Source organism: Emys orbicularis, chromosome 1 (assembly GCF_028017835.1).
Source record: "Emys orbicularis isolate rEmyOrb1 chromosome 1, rEmyOrb1.hap1, whole genome shotgun sequence".
In the NCBI taxonomy this organism is placed as follows: Eukaryota; Metazoa; Chordata; order Testudines; family Emydidae; genus Emys; species Emys orbicularis.
This window is the reverse complement of record NC_088683.1, coordinates 354,061,487-354,079,801: the sequence shown is the minus strand read 5'-3', so window position 1 is coordinate 354,079,801 and position 18,315 is coordinate 354,061,487. Positions and strand designations below refer to the sequence as shown.

The following is an 18,315-nucleotide window of genomic DNA, read 5'->3' as shown; positions in this document are numbered from 1 at the left end:
ATTAGTTGCCCACTATATGTCTATAATTTAGAGTTAATACTACAGCAAGAATGTTTGCTACAGCACTGATCAGATACTAAAAGGCTAAGTCAGAGAACAAAAGGGTTATGGCACTGCCTAAACACAACAGAAGTCTTGGCTGTGCAGAGTATTGCATATGTGAATCAGACAGTTTGCACTGCAAATACTAAAAATGCACAGTTACTAACATTGAAAAATGGGAGCCACATGTCATTGATCATTTTAAACACAAGTGTATTAGAAATGTAGCAGCACTACATTGTTGCATCACCTAAGCAAAAAAAAAAAAAAAAAAAAAAAAGCAGCATATACTGAATAGTAGCTTAAAATGCTACATATGCTTTTAAGAACACTTTCTAAACTTCTGTGGCTTTTCGCACTACCCTGTTTAAACATCTGTTAATGAAACCTGTTAACTATCAATTGACATGGTGGAAATAATTATTTGTTTAAAAATTCAAATGGAATAAACTTATTTGGAAAGAAAAAGTGAATTCTCATTTTCTTAAGTCACAAACCTTGCTTACCATAGCAAACAATGAGTGGGTCCTAACCTTTTGCATCTTTGATGGTTTTATACATGAGGATATATGAACTGCTAGAATCCCAATGAAATAACATTAATGCAGTCGGTTCTACAGAAGTAACATGGACAGAGGGGAAAAACAAAAACAAGGACTTTCAAGGCTAGAAGGTAGGTATTTTTGGATCTAGGTTTTCTAGAGAGGTATTTAGTAAAGGCCTAATGCCAGCTTTATTACAATGAAATAGAAGTGCTTAACTACTGACTGACTAGTCAATACGACATTGAGGAGGTGGGGGTGGCAGTAGGAAGGAGAATTCACTCCTTGGTGCCAGCAGCAAATTTAGTGCATCCATTGCCGGCAATGGACATAACACCGGGGGGGGGGGGGGGGGGGGGGGGGATCCAGATCTCAGCGCAAAAGGTTTAATAGATGTGACCTTATCAGATTTCAACATTTGGCAGCTATGTTTTAGCTGTGGGCTACAACATGTATAAACTTTACAGCCTGCATCTTAATTAAGAGCCAAGAGAAAACTGAGTGCTATCCAAAACAAACTTCAGCTTCACTGTCTATTATGTGCCAAATAAACTGTTAAAAAAAAATCTGTATACTTGAGCTAAAGTACATGCCACTCAAAGTGATGAGATATTGTCTTGGAGTCAAGCATTTTCTCCCAGAAATACTGCCTTCTTGAAATCAGTTGGTCACATGACAACTATTAAAATGTATTTTAAGAAAATTCTAATGGCCAAAGGCCAACACTACATTCAAAACCTGCTAGTACATCCAGGCAGATAAGTAAATCAAAACAGAAACACACAAATCCAAAACAGAAAACCTCCAAAAGGAAAACTGCTCCATTTGTTTACTTCAATTTGAAGTAGATATTAGGGGCATGAATGGACCAGTCAAGGTTTATTTGAAAATCCCTCCATCATCAGATGTGCTGTAATCCTGTGGTCAATGCAGTATGTACAAACGTATTCCTTTCAAAATACTCTGATAGATGGTTTAAAACTCAAACGGCGAGGCAGTTACTTTATACAGTGGTTCTGGCATCTGTAAAAGTTTACAGCACTCACATGGTATCATCCCATTTACAAACTAACTTCACACAGATTCCCTCCCACCAGATACTGTACATTAAAGGCCATCTGATGAAATATGCATGGAAAAACTGTTTTATAAATTCATTGCTAGCATGTTTCGACCGTCAAAACTTCATTACAGTACACTTTACTGTACAAACACTTTAAAGGATGTTTATCAGGAAAATCTGCAAGTCAAAATGGATACTAGAGTTCTTGTTTATTGTACTTTCTTGGCCTCTTTATTTACTGTGGTTATCTCCAATCTTAAATCAAGCTGCTTTCATGAAGGTGGTTACTAAAATGAGCTATGTATGTTAACCTACAACTCACAAAATGCAACAGTAGAGACATTAATTTTTAAACTGTCTGTTAAATTGTCATCTAAGTTGTGAACATTTAAATATAATATATATCTCATATGAAAAAGCTAAAGCACAAGTGCTTCTGCACACACGCCCCCATTCCCGCCTCCCACTGCCCCCTGCCCCAGTTACGTTTTGGGCCCTGACTGATTTGGAATGCTTTCATAGGCCACACATTTCAACAAATTTGTATGCTTTCAGGAAATATAAAGTCAAAAATATACAAATCTCTTGTTGTTATAAGGTTTTTGTGAATGAAATTACCCAGGACCATGGACTTGGAAGGAGAGAAAAAAATTAAGAGGGAATTTACAGCAATTTATCTTCAAAGTTCAAAACTGGTCACTTCACAGAAAGACTGCAGAACTGGTGAAATTCTTGCTTCTAAAAAGTGATACTGTAGTGGACAGTCTTCTAGGAAAAATAAAACAGCTTTTAATAACTGGCCCGCTGGTATGAGCTACCGTGGAATAAATTAGCACAAAAATGGAAGAAAGTCTTATAACTGTTCACTGTTACAGACGTAATCAACAAGGTCAGTCACTCTCAAAAGTTCATCCTCCTCTTCCTCTGGCCCTACCACCTCCTGCCCACCCCCCGTCCCATTGGGTGCCAGGTTGGCATTGGCTGTGCTGTCCTTGGGGGCTTGAGTCTTCTCACTTGGTTTGCCAATCAAGGTTTCAATAGTTTTACCTGGGCTCTGTCCATTGGTGGAAGGCAAGTCCACTAGGCTGTAGTCCAACGGGCTTTCTACTTTCCCTACATTATCAAAGTCATCTTCATCATCACTTTCTATCCGGTAGCAGGGCTTCTTGGTGCTGTCATGAGGAGCATGAGGTGCTGACGGCTTATTTGCAGGTGCAGGCTTTTCTGCATCTTTGTTCGCATTGTCGCAGTTATCTTCATCATCTGTTTCAATTCGATTCAGCCGTTTGCGGACAGGTCTCCCCTCCTCTGGTTCGTCCCCATCCTCTTCTTCTTCTTCTGAGTATTCGTCTGTACTTCGGCTACGTTTTCGAATAGACTGCTTTGATTCCTTTGCTGGTTCATCATCTTCAGAGTTCTTGGACATGTAGCTCTCTGGAATGAGGAACAGACTTAAAGCCGTTAGCAAAACCTGACGGCAGGCAAAACATTTACAATTGCTCTTTATATTTTCCCTTTTATCCCTCTCTTCTGAAATGTCAATCCTTTGTCTCGCACCCCGTCGCCCCTCCCCTCTCACGCCAATTCCAGCCAGGCCTTCTGAAACTTTGTTAGAGTACTCACACATAAAATAAAATAAATAGAAATTGCCATACTAGATCAGACTAGTGGTCCATCTCGCTTGGTATCTTGTTTCTGACACTGACTGCTTGAGGGGAAGGTGTAATCCCACATAATGGATAATTATGTAACAATATGCATTCAGGGGTGTTGTGGAGAAAGTTTATTCCTAATCCCTTAACACCCACTTTACACTCTTCCAGACACCGAGAGCCCATATTATGGCCATCAGCCTTCCCAAAGAGAATTGTATAGGACTCCTTTCAAATCTCATCAACATTGCCTTAAATTTCAGCTGGAGGGTTTGTTATTGTATACAGACGCTCCCCGACTTACACAAGCGTTCCGTTCCGTAACGCCTTGCGTGACTCGAATTTTGCGTAAGTCGGAAACTTATACCCGACCATAATGGAAAAAACAAAAAACAAAAACCCAACCCCACAACACTATTTCTAGTTTACGGAACTTTTTCCATAAGTGTGTATTTGCGTAAGTCGGGTTTGCGTAAGCTGGAGGGCGCCTGTAATGCAATGTCTTTTCCATGTATAGGGAGAGTATTCTATAGCCCCTCAGCACTTGTAGCTCCTGATAGTCTGGGAAAGAAGAGGCTGGGACAGGAAATCAAACACCAAGCAGTTTGACTCATTGGGCCATTTTGAGCTACCCAGAATGTGTGTACATGGTCATCTGAAAGTACGTTTGTTGCACAGAAAGTTTACAACAGGCAAGTTGCCTCTGGTGTTTCTGAGCAATCTTTCACACAGTTCCACAATAAATCTTCCAGGTAATTATATTTCCAGTGACACTGTTACACACTGTACTTTGATATGCCTGGGGAAAATACCAATGGTACCGCAGTGCTGTTTTTACTGCACAAAAAGCCAGTAACAAATTTAATACTATGCAAATTATCTCATAGAACAAATACTATTATTTAACCATTGGTAAGCCAAAAGTCTAGGAGTCAAAGGACTGAAGTTCCCAGTGAGGCTATTGTATTATATAGGAGATTCTTGGCAGAGAGGTTCTCTCTACATCCAATTTAGGGGAAGAGAATGCAAATTACATTTTAAGGCTCAGTTTGCAAAAGACAATAAGCTTGTATAATACAGTTAATCGCCTTTCATCCTGAAGGATCCTACAGCACTTTACAAATTTCGGCCAACATTTGCCAAAATATCTTCTAATTATGGATTCCCAATTTGACAAACACTGCCTGCTCTTTGAAACATAAGAACAGCTATACTGGGTCAGACCAAAGGTCCATCTAGCCCAGAATCCTGTCTTCCAACAGTGGCCAATGCCAGGTGCCCCAGAGGGAATGAACAGAACAGGTAATCAAGTGATCCATTCCGTGTCGTCCATTCCGAACTTCCCATTCACACCATCCCCGCCCATCCTGGCTAATAGCCATTGATGGGCCTATCCTCCATGAATTTATCTAGTTCTTTTTTGAACCCTGTTAATAGTCTTGGCCTTCACAAAATCCTCTGGCAAGTTGTTCCACAGGTTGACTGTGCATTGTGTGAAAAAAATACTTCCTTTTGTTTTAAGCCTACTGCCTATTAATTTCATTTAGTGACCCCTAGTTCTTGTGTTATGAGAAGGCGTAAATAACACTTCGTTTTTACTTTCTCCACACCAGTCATGATTTTATAGACCTCTATCATATCCCCCCTTAGTTGTCTCTTTTCCAAGCTCAAAAGTCCAAGTCAATCTCTGCTCGTACGGAAGCCGTTCCATACCCCTAACCATTTTTATTGCCCCTTTCTGAACCTTTTCCAATTCCAATATATCTTTTTTGAGATGGGGAGTCCACATCTGCATACAGTATTCAAGATGTTGGTGTACCATGGATTTATATAGAGGCAATATAATATTTTCTGTCTTATTATCTATCCCTTTAATGACTGCCAACATTGTTAGCTTTTTTGATGGCCGCTGCACACTGAGTGGATGTTTTCAGAGAACTATCAACTATCAATAATTACTCCAAGATCTCTTTCTTGGGTGGTAACAGCTAATTTAGACCCCATTATTTTTGTGTGTATAGTTAGAATTATGTTTTCCCATGTGCATTACTTTGCATTTATCAACATTGAATTTCATCTACCATTTTGTAGCCCAGTCACCCAGTTTTGTGAGATCTTTTTGTAGCTCTTCGCAGTCTTCCTGGGACTTAACTATCTTGAGTAGTATGTATCATCTGCAAATTTTGCCACCTCACTGTTTACCCCTCGTGGAGTGCACTGTCAGTGCGGGGGCAGGTATTTTTGCCAGATTGTAGCATGTCAGGATACATGATGTAATCCATGACAAAATTCTTTGAGAAGAGACTGGGAGCCCCTTCATTCTGTCTGCTACTGCGACGAATAGTTAGGTAGATTTCCAAAATGGCTTTGTTCGAACGCCCGGCGAACATCCAAAGAGTGAAGTTTCTGTTCCTGGCTGTTTGAGTGTGGCTTAGGGTAAAAGACTGGAAGAAAAATGTTCTGATTAACATGAAACTGGGAGATGACCTTCGGGAGGAAGGCTGGTTGCAGCGAAAGCTGAACCTTGTCCTTATAGAAGACTGTGTAAGGAGGTCAGATGTCAGAGGTCAGATCAGGGCCTTAAGCTTGGATACCCTCCTGGTAGATGTTATTGCCAACAGAAACACTACCTTCAATGATACATAAGAGCAAAGAGCATGTTGTGAGTGGTTCAAAGGGGGGCCCCATTAGTCTGGAAAGAACAAGGTTAAGGTCCCAAGCCGGGATTGGTTGTCATACTTGAAGGTATAGCCTGTCAAGTACCTAAAGAAACTACACCATCTGCTAAAAAAACTCCCTGACAGAGCACAGGAACAAATCTGTACAGACACATGCCTAGAACCCCGACCAGGGGTATTCTATTTGCTACCCAAGATCCATAAACCTGGAAATCCTGGATGCCCCATCATCTCAGGCATTGGCACCCTAACATCAGGATTGTCTGGCTATGTGGACTCTCTCCTCAGGCCCTACGCTACCAGCACTCCCAGCTATCTTCGAGACACCACTGATTTCCTGAGGAAACTACAATCCATCGGTGATCTTCCAGAAAACACCACCCTGGCCACTATGGATGTAGAAGCCCTCTACACCAATATTCCACACAAATATGGACTACAAGCTATCAGGAACAGTATCCCTGATAATGTCACAGCTAACCTGGTGGCTGAACTTTGTGACTTTGTCCTCACCCACAACTATTTCACATTTGGGGACAATATATACCTTCAAGTCAGCGGCACTGCTATGGGTACCCGCATGGCCCCACAGTATGCCAACATTTTTATGGCTGACTTAGAACAACGCTTCCTTAGCTCTCGTCCCCTAACGCCCCTACTCTACTTGCGCTACATTGATGACATCTTCATCATCTGGACCCATGGAAAAGAAGCCCTTGAGGAATTCTACCATGATTTCAATAATTTCCATCCCACCATTAACCTCAGCCTAGATCAATCCACACAAGCGGTCCATTTCCTGGACACTACTGTGCTAATAAGCGATGGTCACATAAATACCACCCTATACCGGAAACCTACTGACCGCTATACTTACCTACATGCCTCTAGCTTCCATCCAGGACATACCACAAGATCCATTGTCTACAGCCAAGCTCTAAGATACAACTGCATTTGCTCCAATCCCTCAGACGGAGACAAGCACCTACAAGATCTCTATCAAGCATTCTTAAAACTACAATACCCACCTGCTAAAGTGAAAAAACAGATTGACAGAGCCAGATGAGTACCCAGAAGTCACCTCCTACAAGACAGGCCCAACAAAGAAAATAACAGAATACCACTAGCTGTCACCTTCAGCCCCCAACTAAAACCTCTCCAGCGCATCATCAAAGATCTACAACCTATCCTGAAAGAGGATTCCCTCACTCTCACAGATCTTTGGAGACAGACCTGTCCTCGCTTACAGACAACCCCCCAACCTGAAGCAAATACTCACCAGCAACCACACATCACTGAACAAAAACACTGACCCAGGAACCTATCCATGCAACAAAGCCCGATGCCAACTCTGTCCGCATATCTATTCAAGTGACATCATTATAGGACCTAATCACATCAGCCATACCATCAGGGGCTCGTTCACCTGCACATCTACCAATGTGATATATACCATCATGTGCCAGCAATGCCCTTCTGCCATGTACATTGGCCAAACCGGACAGTCTCTACGCAAAAGAATTAATGGACACAAATCTGACATCAGGAATCATAATACTCAAAAACCAGTGGGAGAACATTTTAACCTGTCTGGTCATTCAATGACAGACCTGCAGGTGGCTATTTTACAACAGAAAAACTTCAAAAACAGACTCCAACGAGAAACTGCTGAACTCAAATTGATATGCAAATTAGACACAATCAATTTAGGTTTGAATAAAGACTGGGAATGGCTGAGCCATTACAAACATTGAATCTATCTCCCCATGTAAATACTCTCACACTTCTTATCAACCTGTCTGTACTGGGCTATCTTGATTATCACTTCAAAAGTTTTTCTTCTCTTACTTAATTGGCCTCTCAGAGTTGGTAAGACAACTCCCACCTGTTCATGCTCTCTGTATGTGTGTGTATATATATCTCCTCAATATATGTTCCATTCTGTGCATCCGAAGAAGTGGGATGTAGCCCACGAAAGCTTATGCTCAAATAAATTTGTTAGTCTCTAAGGTGCCACAAGTACTCCTGTTCTTTTTGCGGATACAGACTAACACAGCTGCTATCTGAATCCAACTACTGGGTTGGCAAAGACAGACCAGCCCGCCACACCTGGGTGAAAGGCGGAAATGGCAGCCAAGTGGACTTTTATTCATGATATAGAAAAGCCCTTGCTGTTTCAGGTGCAGAAGGTAGTCCAAGATAAAAAGGTATTGTCGAGTGCGTAGGAGACGTGTGTTTCTACGATAACCAAATTGTGACTCTCTTCCATTTGGCTAGGTAGGTGGCCCTAGTAGATGGTTTTTTACTGCCAAGGAGGACTTTCCTAACTGGATCAGAGCAAGCAAGCTCCATTGGGTTTAGCCATAGGGCTTCCAAGCCGTGAGGTGGAGAGATTCGAGGCTGGGGTGCTGAAGACGGCCGTGGTCCTCAGTATCAGGTCCGGGAGCAGCAGTAGAGTGATCGGAGTTTCCACTGAGAGCTTTAGAAGAGACAAATACCAGTGCTGATGGGGCCAGGCTGGAGCTATCAATATTACCGAGGCTTCATCCCTCCAAACCTGGATTAGCACCTTGTGAACGAGTGAAATGGGTGGAAACGCGTAAAGGATGTGGTCCTTCCAGGGAAGAAGGAACGTGTCCGCGATTGAGCCCAGGTTGTGATTCAGGAAGGAGCAGAACTGCAGACACTTCTTGTTGTGTCTTGTCGTGAACAGGTCTATCTAGGGAATTCCCCACTGTCGGAAGATGGTGTTCACGATGTCCGGGTGGATGGCTGACTCGTGGTTGTGAAAGGACCTGCTGAGATGGTCTGCCAACTCGTTTTGAACTCCGGGAAGATAAGGTGCCTCCAAGTGTATTGAGTGGGCTATGCAGAAGTCCCACAGTTTGAGGGACTGTTCCTGGCACAAAGGACATGAGCATGCTCCCCCCTTCTGTTAATATAAAACAGAGCTGTTGTATTGTCTTTCATGACTGATACACATCTCCCCTCCAAGTGAGCTTGGAAGGTCTGGCATGCCAGACAGACTGCCATCAGCTCCCTGACGTTGATGTGAAGTAAGAGCTACACTTGGGACCAGAAGCCTTGAGTCCTGAGCTCCCCCAGGTGCACTCCACACCCATCGCTGACGTGTCTGTGACCAAGGAAAGAGATGGTTGAGGTCTGGAGAAGGGAATTCCTGCGCACACAGCTTGCGGGTTGAACCACCATAGGAGAGATTCGAGAACTGGTCGGGAAGGAGTGACTACCTTGTCTAGACTGTTCCCGTTTGGTCGATACACCTAGGCTAGCCATGCCTGAAAGGGTTGGAGCCTCACTCTGGCATGCTGCACTACATAAGTACAGGCAGCCATGTGGCCGAGGACCTTCAGGCAATTCCTTGCCGTAGTGGTAAGGAATTGTCTGAGATCTTGTATGATGTTGCAAAGGGTGTGAAACCATGACTCTAGTAGAAATGCTCTCGCCTGTCTTGAGTCCAACACTGCCCCTCTGAATTCTATCCTCTGAACAGGGGACAGGGTTGACTTCTGCACATTCAGTAGAAGGCCAAGGTCACCGAACGTTGCTCTTATCAGACTTACGTGTGCCTCCACTTGTGTTTTGGAGCAGCCCTTGATCAGCCAGTTGTCGAAGTATGGAAACGCCTGCACCTGGCACTTCCGCAAGAAAGTGGCCATGACTGCCATGCATTTGGTGAACACCCAAGGTGCTGCTGACAGGCCGAAGGTGAGGACCGGGAGCTGAACTGGAGAGAATATCCCAGTTCTACCGTGCTACTCCTGGGAGAATTCTGCGCCAAAAAATCCAAAGTTCTGCACCGAAAAATCCAAAATTCTGCAAATTTTATTTGTCAAAATAATGCAATATAATCACACCAGTTTCAGTTATTTTGGTAATTTATTTAAACTACCATACAGAAAAAAAAAATCACACTAACTATGCAGCATGTCCTAAAGACATGAAAATTAAGTTACAAATACTTGGTAACCAAGATTCTGCATTCCAGTTATAATCCTGGATTTTCATGTAAATTACATTACTTTTATTTTGTTGTTTGGTGTTCTGTAAAGTAGAATGATGCTTTAAATCGCTCAGACTTTCACACAAGAAAACCATCCAGTTTTGCTAATCATTGTCATGCATTTTTTTAAATGGATAAGTAAAATAGATCCTGAGCTGTAATCTAACCCCATTGTGCCTCTCTGGCACAGGAAAAAAAGTGAGAAAGCACACAGACCTTCTTAGCTGAGGATTCTGTTACTGTCATTTACAACAAGGCTCCTTTACCCCATCTGGCAAAATAAAGGAGACTTAATTGACTAAGAATGGGAACAATTAACTAGCAATGGGAACATTAGCGGCCTGCCTGTTTAATTGTTACATTTCTGCTCTGCCTCAGGGACAGAGCCTGCTTTACACAGCCCTATGCCTGCAAGCCTGGGATGCAGCAACAGCAACGAGAGGGCAGGCACCCAGCCCCACCTCCTTGCCCAACCTCCCTCCTTCCCCTCCCCTCCCCGTTGGGGTGATCTGCTCTCTGCTGCCGGTTGCTCCCAGCAAACGCGTCCGGGCTGCTGCGGAAGGGGCATGTGTTCTCCCCACAGATTTCTTTGCTCCTCCATTTTTCTGCAGGGGAGCAAAGAAATTCTGCAGGACGCAGAATTCCCCCAGGAGCACCAGCAATCTGACGTGATCCGGGCCCAAGCATGGTAGAAGTGAGACAGTTGGCACAAAAAGGATGGGATAGTTGGATCCGGTGTTTGAACTGGTGCATCGCCCTCGGGTGCACCTTCAAAAGGCTTGTTTTTAACCGGAGGACTGTTTCACCTGCCCAGAGCTGATGAAGGAGGAGGCGGCTTCCTCCTGTTGTTTCTATTACGCCTCTAAGGGCTGGTCCACACTGGGGCGGGGGATCGATCTAGGAAATGCAACTTCAGCTACGAGAATAGCGTAGCTGAAGTCGACGTTTCCTAGATCGAACTAAGTTTACTTACTGAGGGTCCACGCGGCGCAGGCAGGCTCCCCCGTCGACAGCGCTTCCTCCTCTCGGCGAGCAGGAGTTCCGCAGTCGACGGGGGAGCGCTTCTGGGATCGATTTATCGCATCCAGATGAGACGCGATAAATCGATCCCAGAAGATTGATCTCTACCCGCCAAATCGGGCGGGTAGTGTGGACCTACCCCTAGAATAGTCCTGCCTGTTGGTAGAATCAAGGCAGGGGATGGGGCTTAAAATGACTCCACTGTGTAGATGGAGTACGGAGGCCCAGGGACTTGAGAGTGGCTCTGAGTCCTTAAGGCTATGAAGCCGTGAGTCCGTTTTCTCAGCGAAGAGGGTCGAGCCTAGGGTGACCAGATGTCCCGATTTTATAAGGACAGTCCTGATATTTGGGGCTTTTTTTTTTTATATGGGCCCCTATTACCCCCCAGCCCGTCCCGATTTTTCACACTTGCTATCTGGTCACCCTAGTCGAGCCCTCAAACAGGAGGTCCTGGATGGTCTGTTGGACCTCATACAGGAGCTCTGATGCCTGCAGCCAGGAGCTCCTCCTGATGGCCACCACTGAAGCCATGGTCCAAGTGGCTGAATGAGCAACATCCAGGGCTGCCTGTAGCGAATCCCGTGCCACAAGTTTGCCCTCCTCCACCAAGGTAGAAAACTCTGCCCTCAATTCTTCTGGCAGAAACTCAGTGAATTCTGACATAGCCCTGCAGGAATTGAAGCTATATCTGCTAAGGATCACCTGGTGGTTTGAAATCCGAAGCTGGAGCCCCCCGGTAGAATAGACTTTCCTCCCAAAGAGGTCCAGCTTCTTCACATCTCGGGCTTTAGGTGATGGGACCTTGGTGCCCTTGCCGTTCTCATTCTTTTGCCACCGCCACCACTAAGGAGTCCGGTGGCGAGTGTGAATAAAAGTGTTCAAACCCTTTAGAGGGAAAAAAATACTTCCTCTCTGTCCTTTTCGCCACCAGGGGCAGGGAGCCGGGGGGTTGCTGCAGCATTTTGGTGGTATCTTGTATGGTTTTAATGAGCAGCAGGGCAACTTGGGAGGGTCCTCAGGGGGTCAAGATGGACCATGGGGTCCAATGACTCAGAGACCTCCTCGACCTAGAGCCCCAGGTTCTGGGTCACCTTTCAGGAGCTGATGGTGGACCCTACTGTCCTCGAGTGCAGGAGCCGTGGAGGTACCAGCCACTGCCTCGTCTGGTGATGACAAAGACGAGGTTCTACCTGGGACCGGCTCTTGCTCCTGGACTGTGCGGTGACCAGTACGGTGTGGGGCGGCTGGTCCTGCACCAAGGGAGATGGGGGAGGTGCATGGGTTTCTGAAGCCACCAACACTGACCTCCTGGAATAGGATCCCTTGCTTTGATGAAACACCCAGGGGATCCAAAACGGCCATTGGGTTGGAAACTGCCATTGCACAGGCCACGGCATCGGGGGAAATTGCTGTCTCTCCCTGTCCAACCTCGAGTGTCTGCGCTCCGATCTGTGCCGGCTCCACCTGGACACAAAGGATTCCACCTCTCAATCCGATTGGGAGGACTCACTCTGGGAGGACCATGGGAGAACAGTGCCCACCGGTGCCGTGGAGCAGTGCTGGCAGATTGGTGACCATTGCAGTTCCCCTGCTGGTCTGCTGCCAGAAGGTACCAGGGACCGGGTGATGGTGACTGATGTGGTACCATCGCTGGCTTGCCTTGGGACCACACCGAGAGTCTCGCGGGTGCCGTTGCCCTTGAGCTTGGTGCCCTGTCTCGCCTGGGCAGGGAAGGCAGTGCCATGAAGGTGATGAGCTCTCTTGCCGCCTTGAAGGTCTCTGGCGTGGAGGGCCGCTGCAAAGCCTCTCCGCGACTCTCCCAGGAAGGGGAGTCCTGGGGAGCCGGACTCAATTGACCCTTTGTTGGGGCAGGAGTCAATGGCGCTGGGCTAGGTGGTGCCGCGCTTACGTGGCCCAATGCAGGTCCTTCTGTCCCGGCCTCGGTGTAGGTGAGCAACCCCTGTACAGCTTCTTTTTCTTGAGGAGCACCGGGGATTGGGAATGGTGCAACACACTGCCATGCGTGGATCCCCTGTGCAGTGAGCTCCGTTGGTGCTGAGTGTCTCTATCCAAGTCCTTTTTCGGTACCAAAGTTTCCCGTATCGACGCCGGAGCACTGTGCACCAATGTTGAGGTGCTAGGTGTCAGTTCGGCCGAAGTCTCCTCTGAGTGGGGATGGAGGGCAGCCTCCATCAGAAGGATCTTCAACCTTTGGTCTCTTTCTTTTTGAGTCCTTGAGTGAAATCCTCTACAGATCTTGCAATGGTCCTTCTGATGCGATTCCCCCAGGCACTTCAAGCAGGAAGTGTGGGGGTCGCTCCCTACTGGAATCTAGCTATATAATGACTGACTAACTACAGCTACTAGCTAACTGGTTTAACTATTCACAGAAAGACAGTCTGAGGACTACTAGGGAGAAGGCTTGCCAAAGCAAGAGCAAATGAGCATTCCGGCTAACCGTCACAGGCGGTAAGAAGGAACTGAACTGGCGGCGGGTCGGCAGGGCCCTATATATGGCACCATGGAGGCATGACTCCAGGGGGTGCCTGAGCCGACCCGATGGGTACCACTAGGGGAAAAACCTGGCTACTGTGCACGTGGTGCGCACACACCTAACTGGAATCAACATGAGCAAGCACTCAAAGAAGAACCAATCTTGCCAAACAAACCTAATTTCCTTCATTGGTAGGGTTACTGGCCTAATGGATACAGGGAAGCAGAAAACATGGTATAATCTTGATTTTAGAAAGGCTTTTGTCCCACAGTCCCACATGACATTCTCATAAGCAAATGAGAGAAATGTGGTCTAGATGAAATCATTATAAAAGTGGGTGAAAGACTATGTGTAGTTATCAATGGTTTACTGTCAAACTGGGAGGATGTATCTAATGGGGTCCCACGGGTCAGTCCTGGGTCTGGTATTATTCAATATTTTCATTAATGTCTGCAATAATTAAATTGAGAGCATGTTTATTAAATTTGCGAAAGACATCAAGCTAGGAGGGGTTGCAAGCACTTTGGAGGACAGGATTAAAATTTGGAACAACCTTGACAAATTAGAGAATTACTCTGAAATCAACCAGATAAAATTTAATAAAGACAAGTGCATATTTAGGGGGACAGAACAAAATTACCCAATTTGGATACAACCAGTACACCAGAGTTAACACCCTTACTCTTACAAAAGTGCTGTGGGATCTTTAATGACCACAACTGAAGCATAACAAATAATCCTGTCCTCCACAATAACTGCATTTCCTCCTTTGCAATCCCAACATTTCCCTGCCAGGTGGAGTAATTTCACACCAGGAAGTCAAGATAAGGGAAAGGAGGGAATTTGACAAATAGCAGTAGTAATGCCTTGTTATAGAAATTGATAGGTTGCATCACAAGGATACATTTAGATTTTAGGAAATATCAAGGATCTCAGGAAAGAATTCTCTGTGTATCTCACACTAAATGCAAATCTTGTGTTTACTTTATGCCCCGTATTTCTCCCTTTGCACTATCACTCACACATCAGCTCCTGCAAATGGTGGAGTGCTTGTTTTACCTTCACTGTCTGAACTGGGAAGCCTGCGTTTATGAAGTCGTCTTAGCTCCTTTCCGTATCGAACACTTTTCTGTGAGCCATCGCTTTCTGAATCCTCCTTATAGTTAACTTGTCTCTTCTGATTCCGCCTTGATCTTCTCCGCCTAGTTTCCAGGTAATCATCATCACTGTAATCTGTGTAATCACCACTTTCTGCAAAGAAGAAAACAGCCATATGCTTTATTCTGTTAAAATGAAAAGGCACAGACCCACTGTCACATTTTCAAAAGATATGTTTGTTTGAACAAAGTGCAACCTTGAGCAAACAAAATCAACCACTCTTCAGTCACAGGAAACCCTCAATCATTACGCCTCTAACGGGAAGGTTGTTATCTTGTCCAGGTCCAGTCTCATACTACTCCACTGACTCCCCATTCATTTCCAGCTTGAAATTGCCATCCGTTTTCAAATTCCACTGTGGATTTGTCCAGTTACTCTCACAAACCTCTCCCACCACTCCTCTGGTTTCCTTTTATCCTTCTATACAATCCTTTTTATCCTTCTATACCCCTACTTGTGTGAAACATACTTCTCCTCTACAGCTCCTGCCAACTGGAACAACCTGCTTGAATCTGAATTTATGATACAATCTCACTTCAATCTCCACTGGAAAATACCTGTCCCCCCGGTTTTTATTTAACTCTAATTTTATTATATTCAAGCATTTTTAGACAACGTGCATGAAAGATATTGACAGAATAACAGTGAACTGTAGGCAGTGGTCAAAAATGAAGTGGGTAAACTCAATTCCCCAAACGAGAAGTGGCTAAACTCTGTGTACCTGAGTTTACCCTTGACTATACTACTGATGGTAGCAAAGTACAGATTAATTGTTCTCAAGTCAGCAAGAAGGAGATCAGTCCTATAGGTTTCAAAGCTGCAGCTACACGTTTGGTCAGAGTACCAGATGAGAGCGTTTATAACAACCGACCCACCATCATTCCTAGTTCTCGGTTCACCCGTCTTCTGCAGAGTTAGTACCTTGTTAGGGTCTAGCTCAGGGGTCCCCGCCATGGTGCCTGCCGGGGTATCCCTGTGCGCCTGCCGGAAAAACAGCCGCCGAAATGCTGCCGAGTAGCGGCAATGTCAAGAAGTGCTACTGCCGAAATGCCGCCGAATTTCGGCGGCGACGCCTCTTGATGACGCTGCTTCACGGTGGCATTTCGGCGGCGACTCCTCGGCGGCGACTCCTCTTGACGTTGCTGCTTCACAGCGGCATTTCGGTGGCTGCTTGTCTGGCGGCCACAGTCCTCGGCGGGTAGTCATCTGGCGCCCGCCCCACGGAAAAGGTTGGGGACCACTGGTCTAGCTTGTCAGCCACTTTTTCCAACAGCTGAAAATAACTATGGTAGCTGGATCATGTTTAGCTACTTTTTCTTTAAACCATGTCAAAAACATTATTCCACAGTGTTAATGCTGCCTTTTCATTCGCATCATGAGCTGCCCTATCGTGTTATTAACTGAAATGACTCAGACTAAAACAGACTAAAACATTAAGGAAAAGGTGAGAGCAAGTCAACAAAGAGAGCTCAATGAGAAACCTCAGAAATCTGGAGAAGAAAAAAAAATAAAGCAACCCTCCATGTTTGTTATTTCTTTAGACCCAACGTAAGGCAAGGCAGGCTCTCCGGAAAGGGAGCTTGTGGGGGTAATGGAAAGGAACATATAGTTAGGGCCACCACCCTTTGCGGGGAGGGAGGTTTGGAGGGTGGGGTGGAGAGAGAGAGAGATACACACTGCCTTGTGGAAAGGAACAGGACTGAAAACCTCGAAGACTGAGGTTCTTTATTTGTCCACAAAACAGATGAATACTGGGCATCAGCAGTGCAAGCTTCTCCAACATCAAGCTGCCATGGAGGGATGACTTCCAGATGTAACCCCTTTGGGGTTTAAGAGAGTATGGCCCTTTAAATCTTTTTCCTAAGGGGGAGGGGGAGAGTAAGAAAAAAGGAGGGAAACTCCAGGGGGCAGCGCTGGAGCTCCAAGGGGAGGGAGAGGCAGCCTGCAGGCCCTGGAAAAGTGAAGCAGCACAGAAACTGCCCGAGGCCTGGGACGGACAGGGCCGATCGGGGACAGCCCAGGACAGGAGCCAGGAGGAGCACTGTGCCAGGGAGGACTCGCCCGAGAAGGACAGGCCGGAGCTGGACCCAGTATCACTGCTGCCCAGAGCTGCATGGGGCTGTGAGTACTGGGGCTTGTGACTCTGCATTGGGGACAAGGAGGGAGGCTGTAGCTAGTTAAGTGGGGAGGTGGTCGCTCTGTGTGGCTTTGCAGAGAGCGGCAGAAGAGGGCACCGGAGGGGTTTGTTGGGGGAAGGTTCACTGGCGGTGAAGACGACCAGGAGCACCCAAGACTCACCACTGGACTGGAACTTTGCTCAGGACTCCTGAACTCAGTGTGCAGACACATTGTTCGGTGTCTGCCCTTCCAGACTGTGCTACCACTGGGCCTGTGGGGCCTCGGCTTGGATGCAGCCCTGTCTTACTGCGCCCCCTATATTTCCCCTTGTTGTTTTTCTCCTCTCATCCCTCTGTAAATAAATATTTCCCTTGTTATATCCATTGTACTTTTCCTGTGGGTGGGTGTGTTCACTCTGGGGGGGTTGGAACAGGTGCCCCTGGGGTGGAAGGGATTTCTCCTGCTGCATTCCTGCGCGTGCCTTCTCTTGGCCAGAGCTGCCTGCAGAGCAGACTCCATCTTGGCCACGAGGGCGCTAAAGTTACACTTGGTGGCCCGTACGGGGACGTTGCAGTACACACACACACACACACACCCCTACGTTGTGCACCCTGGGCTCTTCTTCACAGAGCAAAGAAACTCCTGAGTGACTTTCATCTCAGTTTAAAAAAAAAAATGGAGAGAGGATTATTAGAAGACCTGTGCCGAGGGGCACGAATCCCAGTAACCAAAGCTGTGCTGGTGGCGGGGTTCCCTTAAGAGATGGAACCAAATGAAATTGAGGAGAGCTTAGATGCAGCTGAAATACTGGGGAGAGTAAAGGTCCGCACCCGTATTTACAACCGCAAAGTGAAGGGCATGGTAGCACTATGTACTCACTCCAAGGAAACAGATCTTGATAAAGTGCCCAAAGAGGTGCAAGTAGAAGGTATTCCCTGGACAATTCTGGGGGCAGAGCAGTCCCCTCCTAGTCTGCCTGTGTCACTTGAGGTGGATTCTTTAGCGCAGAAATTGCAAGCTCTGATGGTGGATGAGAAGCGGACAAGAGAAGAATTAATTTTGGCATTAGGAGGGGCTCCAACACCTGCAGCTCCGGCCTGTCCTTCTCGGGCGAGTCCTCCCTGGCACAGTGCTGCTCCTGGCTCCTGTCCTGGGGTGTCCCCGATCGGCCCTGTCCTTCCCAGGCTTCAGGCAGGTTCTCTGCCGCTTCACTTTTCCAGGGCCTGCAGGCTGCCTCTCCCTCCCCTTGGAGCTCCAGCGCTGCCCCCTGGAGTTTCCCTCCTTTTTTCTTACTCTCCCCCTCCCTCTTAGGAAAAAGATTTAAAGGGCCATACTCTCTAAACCCCAAAGGAATTACACAGAGATAAGAAGGGAGTTCAACTTCTAGCCATACTGAGCCTTTGGCCTCTCTGCCAGCTGTCAACAAGAGTATTAGTGCATATATTAGGGGGTATTTTTTTGTGATGGACACATGTCAACTAGGAACTGAATACGAACTGCTCCCAAGTGTTTAGCTGCATTAAGGTG

General features: G+C 46.2%; 1 protein-coding gene across 1 annotated transcript in view; it reads right to left on the bottom strand.

The window, feature by feature from the left end:
- Positions 1-2,500: 2,500 nt before the first annotated feature.
- Positions 2,501-18,315, bottom strand: part of RSF1 (remodeling and spacing factor 1) — a 113,088-nt gene continuing 97,273 nt past the window's right edge. Inside the window, exons 15-16 of the mRNA XM_065407081.1 lie at positions 14,572-14,763; positions 2,501-3,081 (exon numbers count right to left, since the gene is read on the bottom strand). Of these exons, the coding sequence (XP_065263153.1) occupies positions 2,501-3,081; positions 14,572-14,763 (773 nt within the window). The remainder of the gene's footprint in view (positions 3,082-14,571; positions 14,764-18,315) is intronic.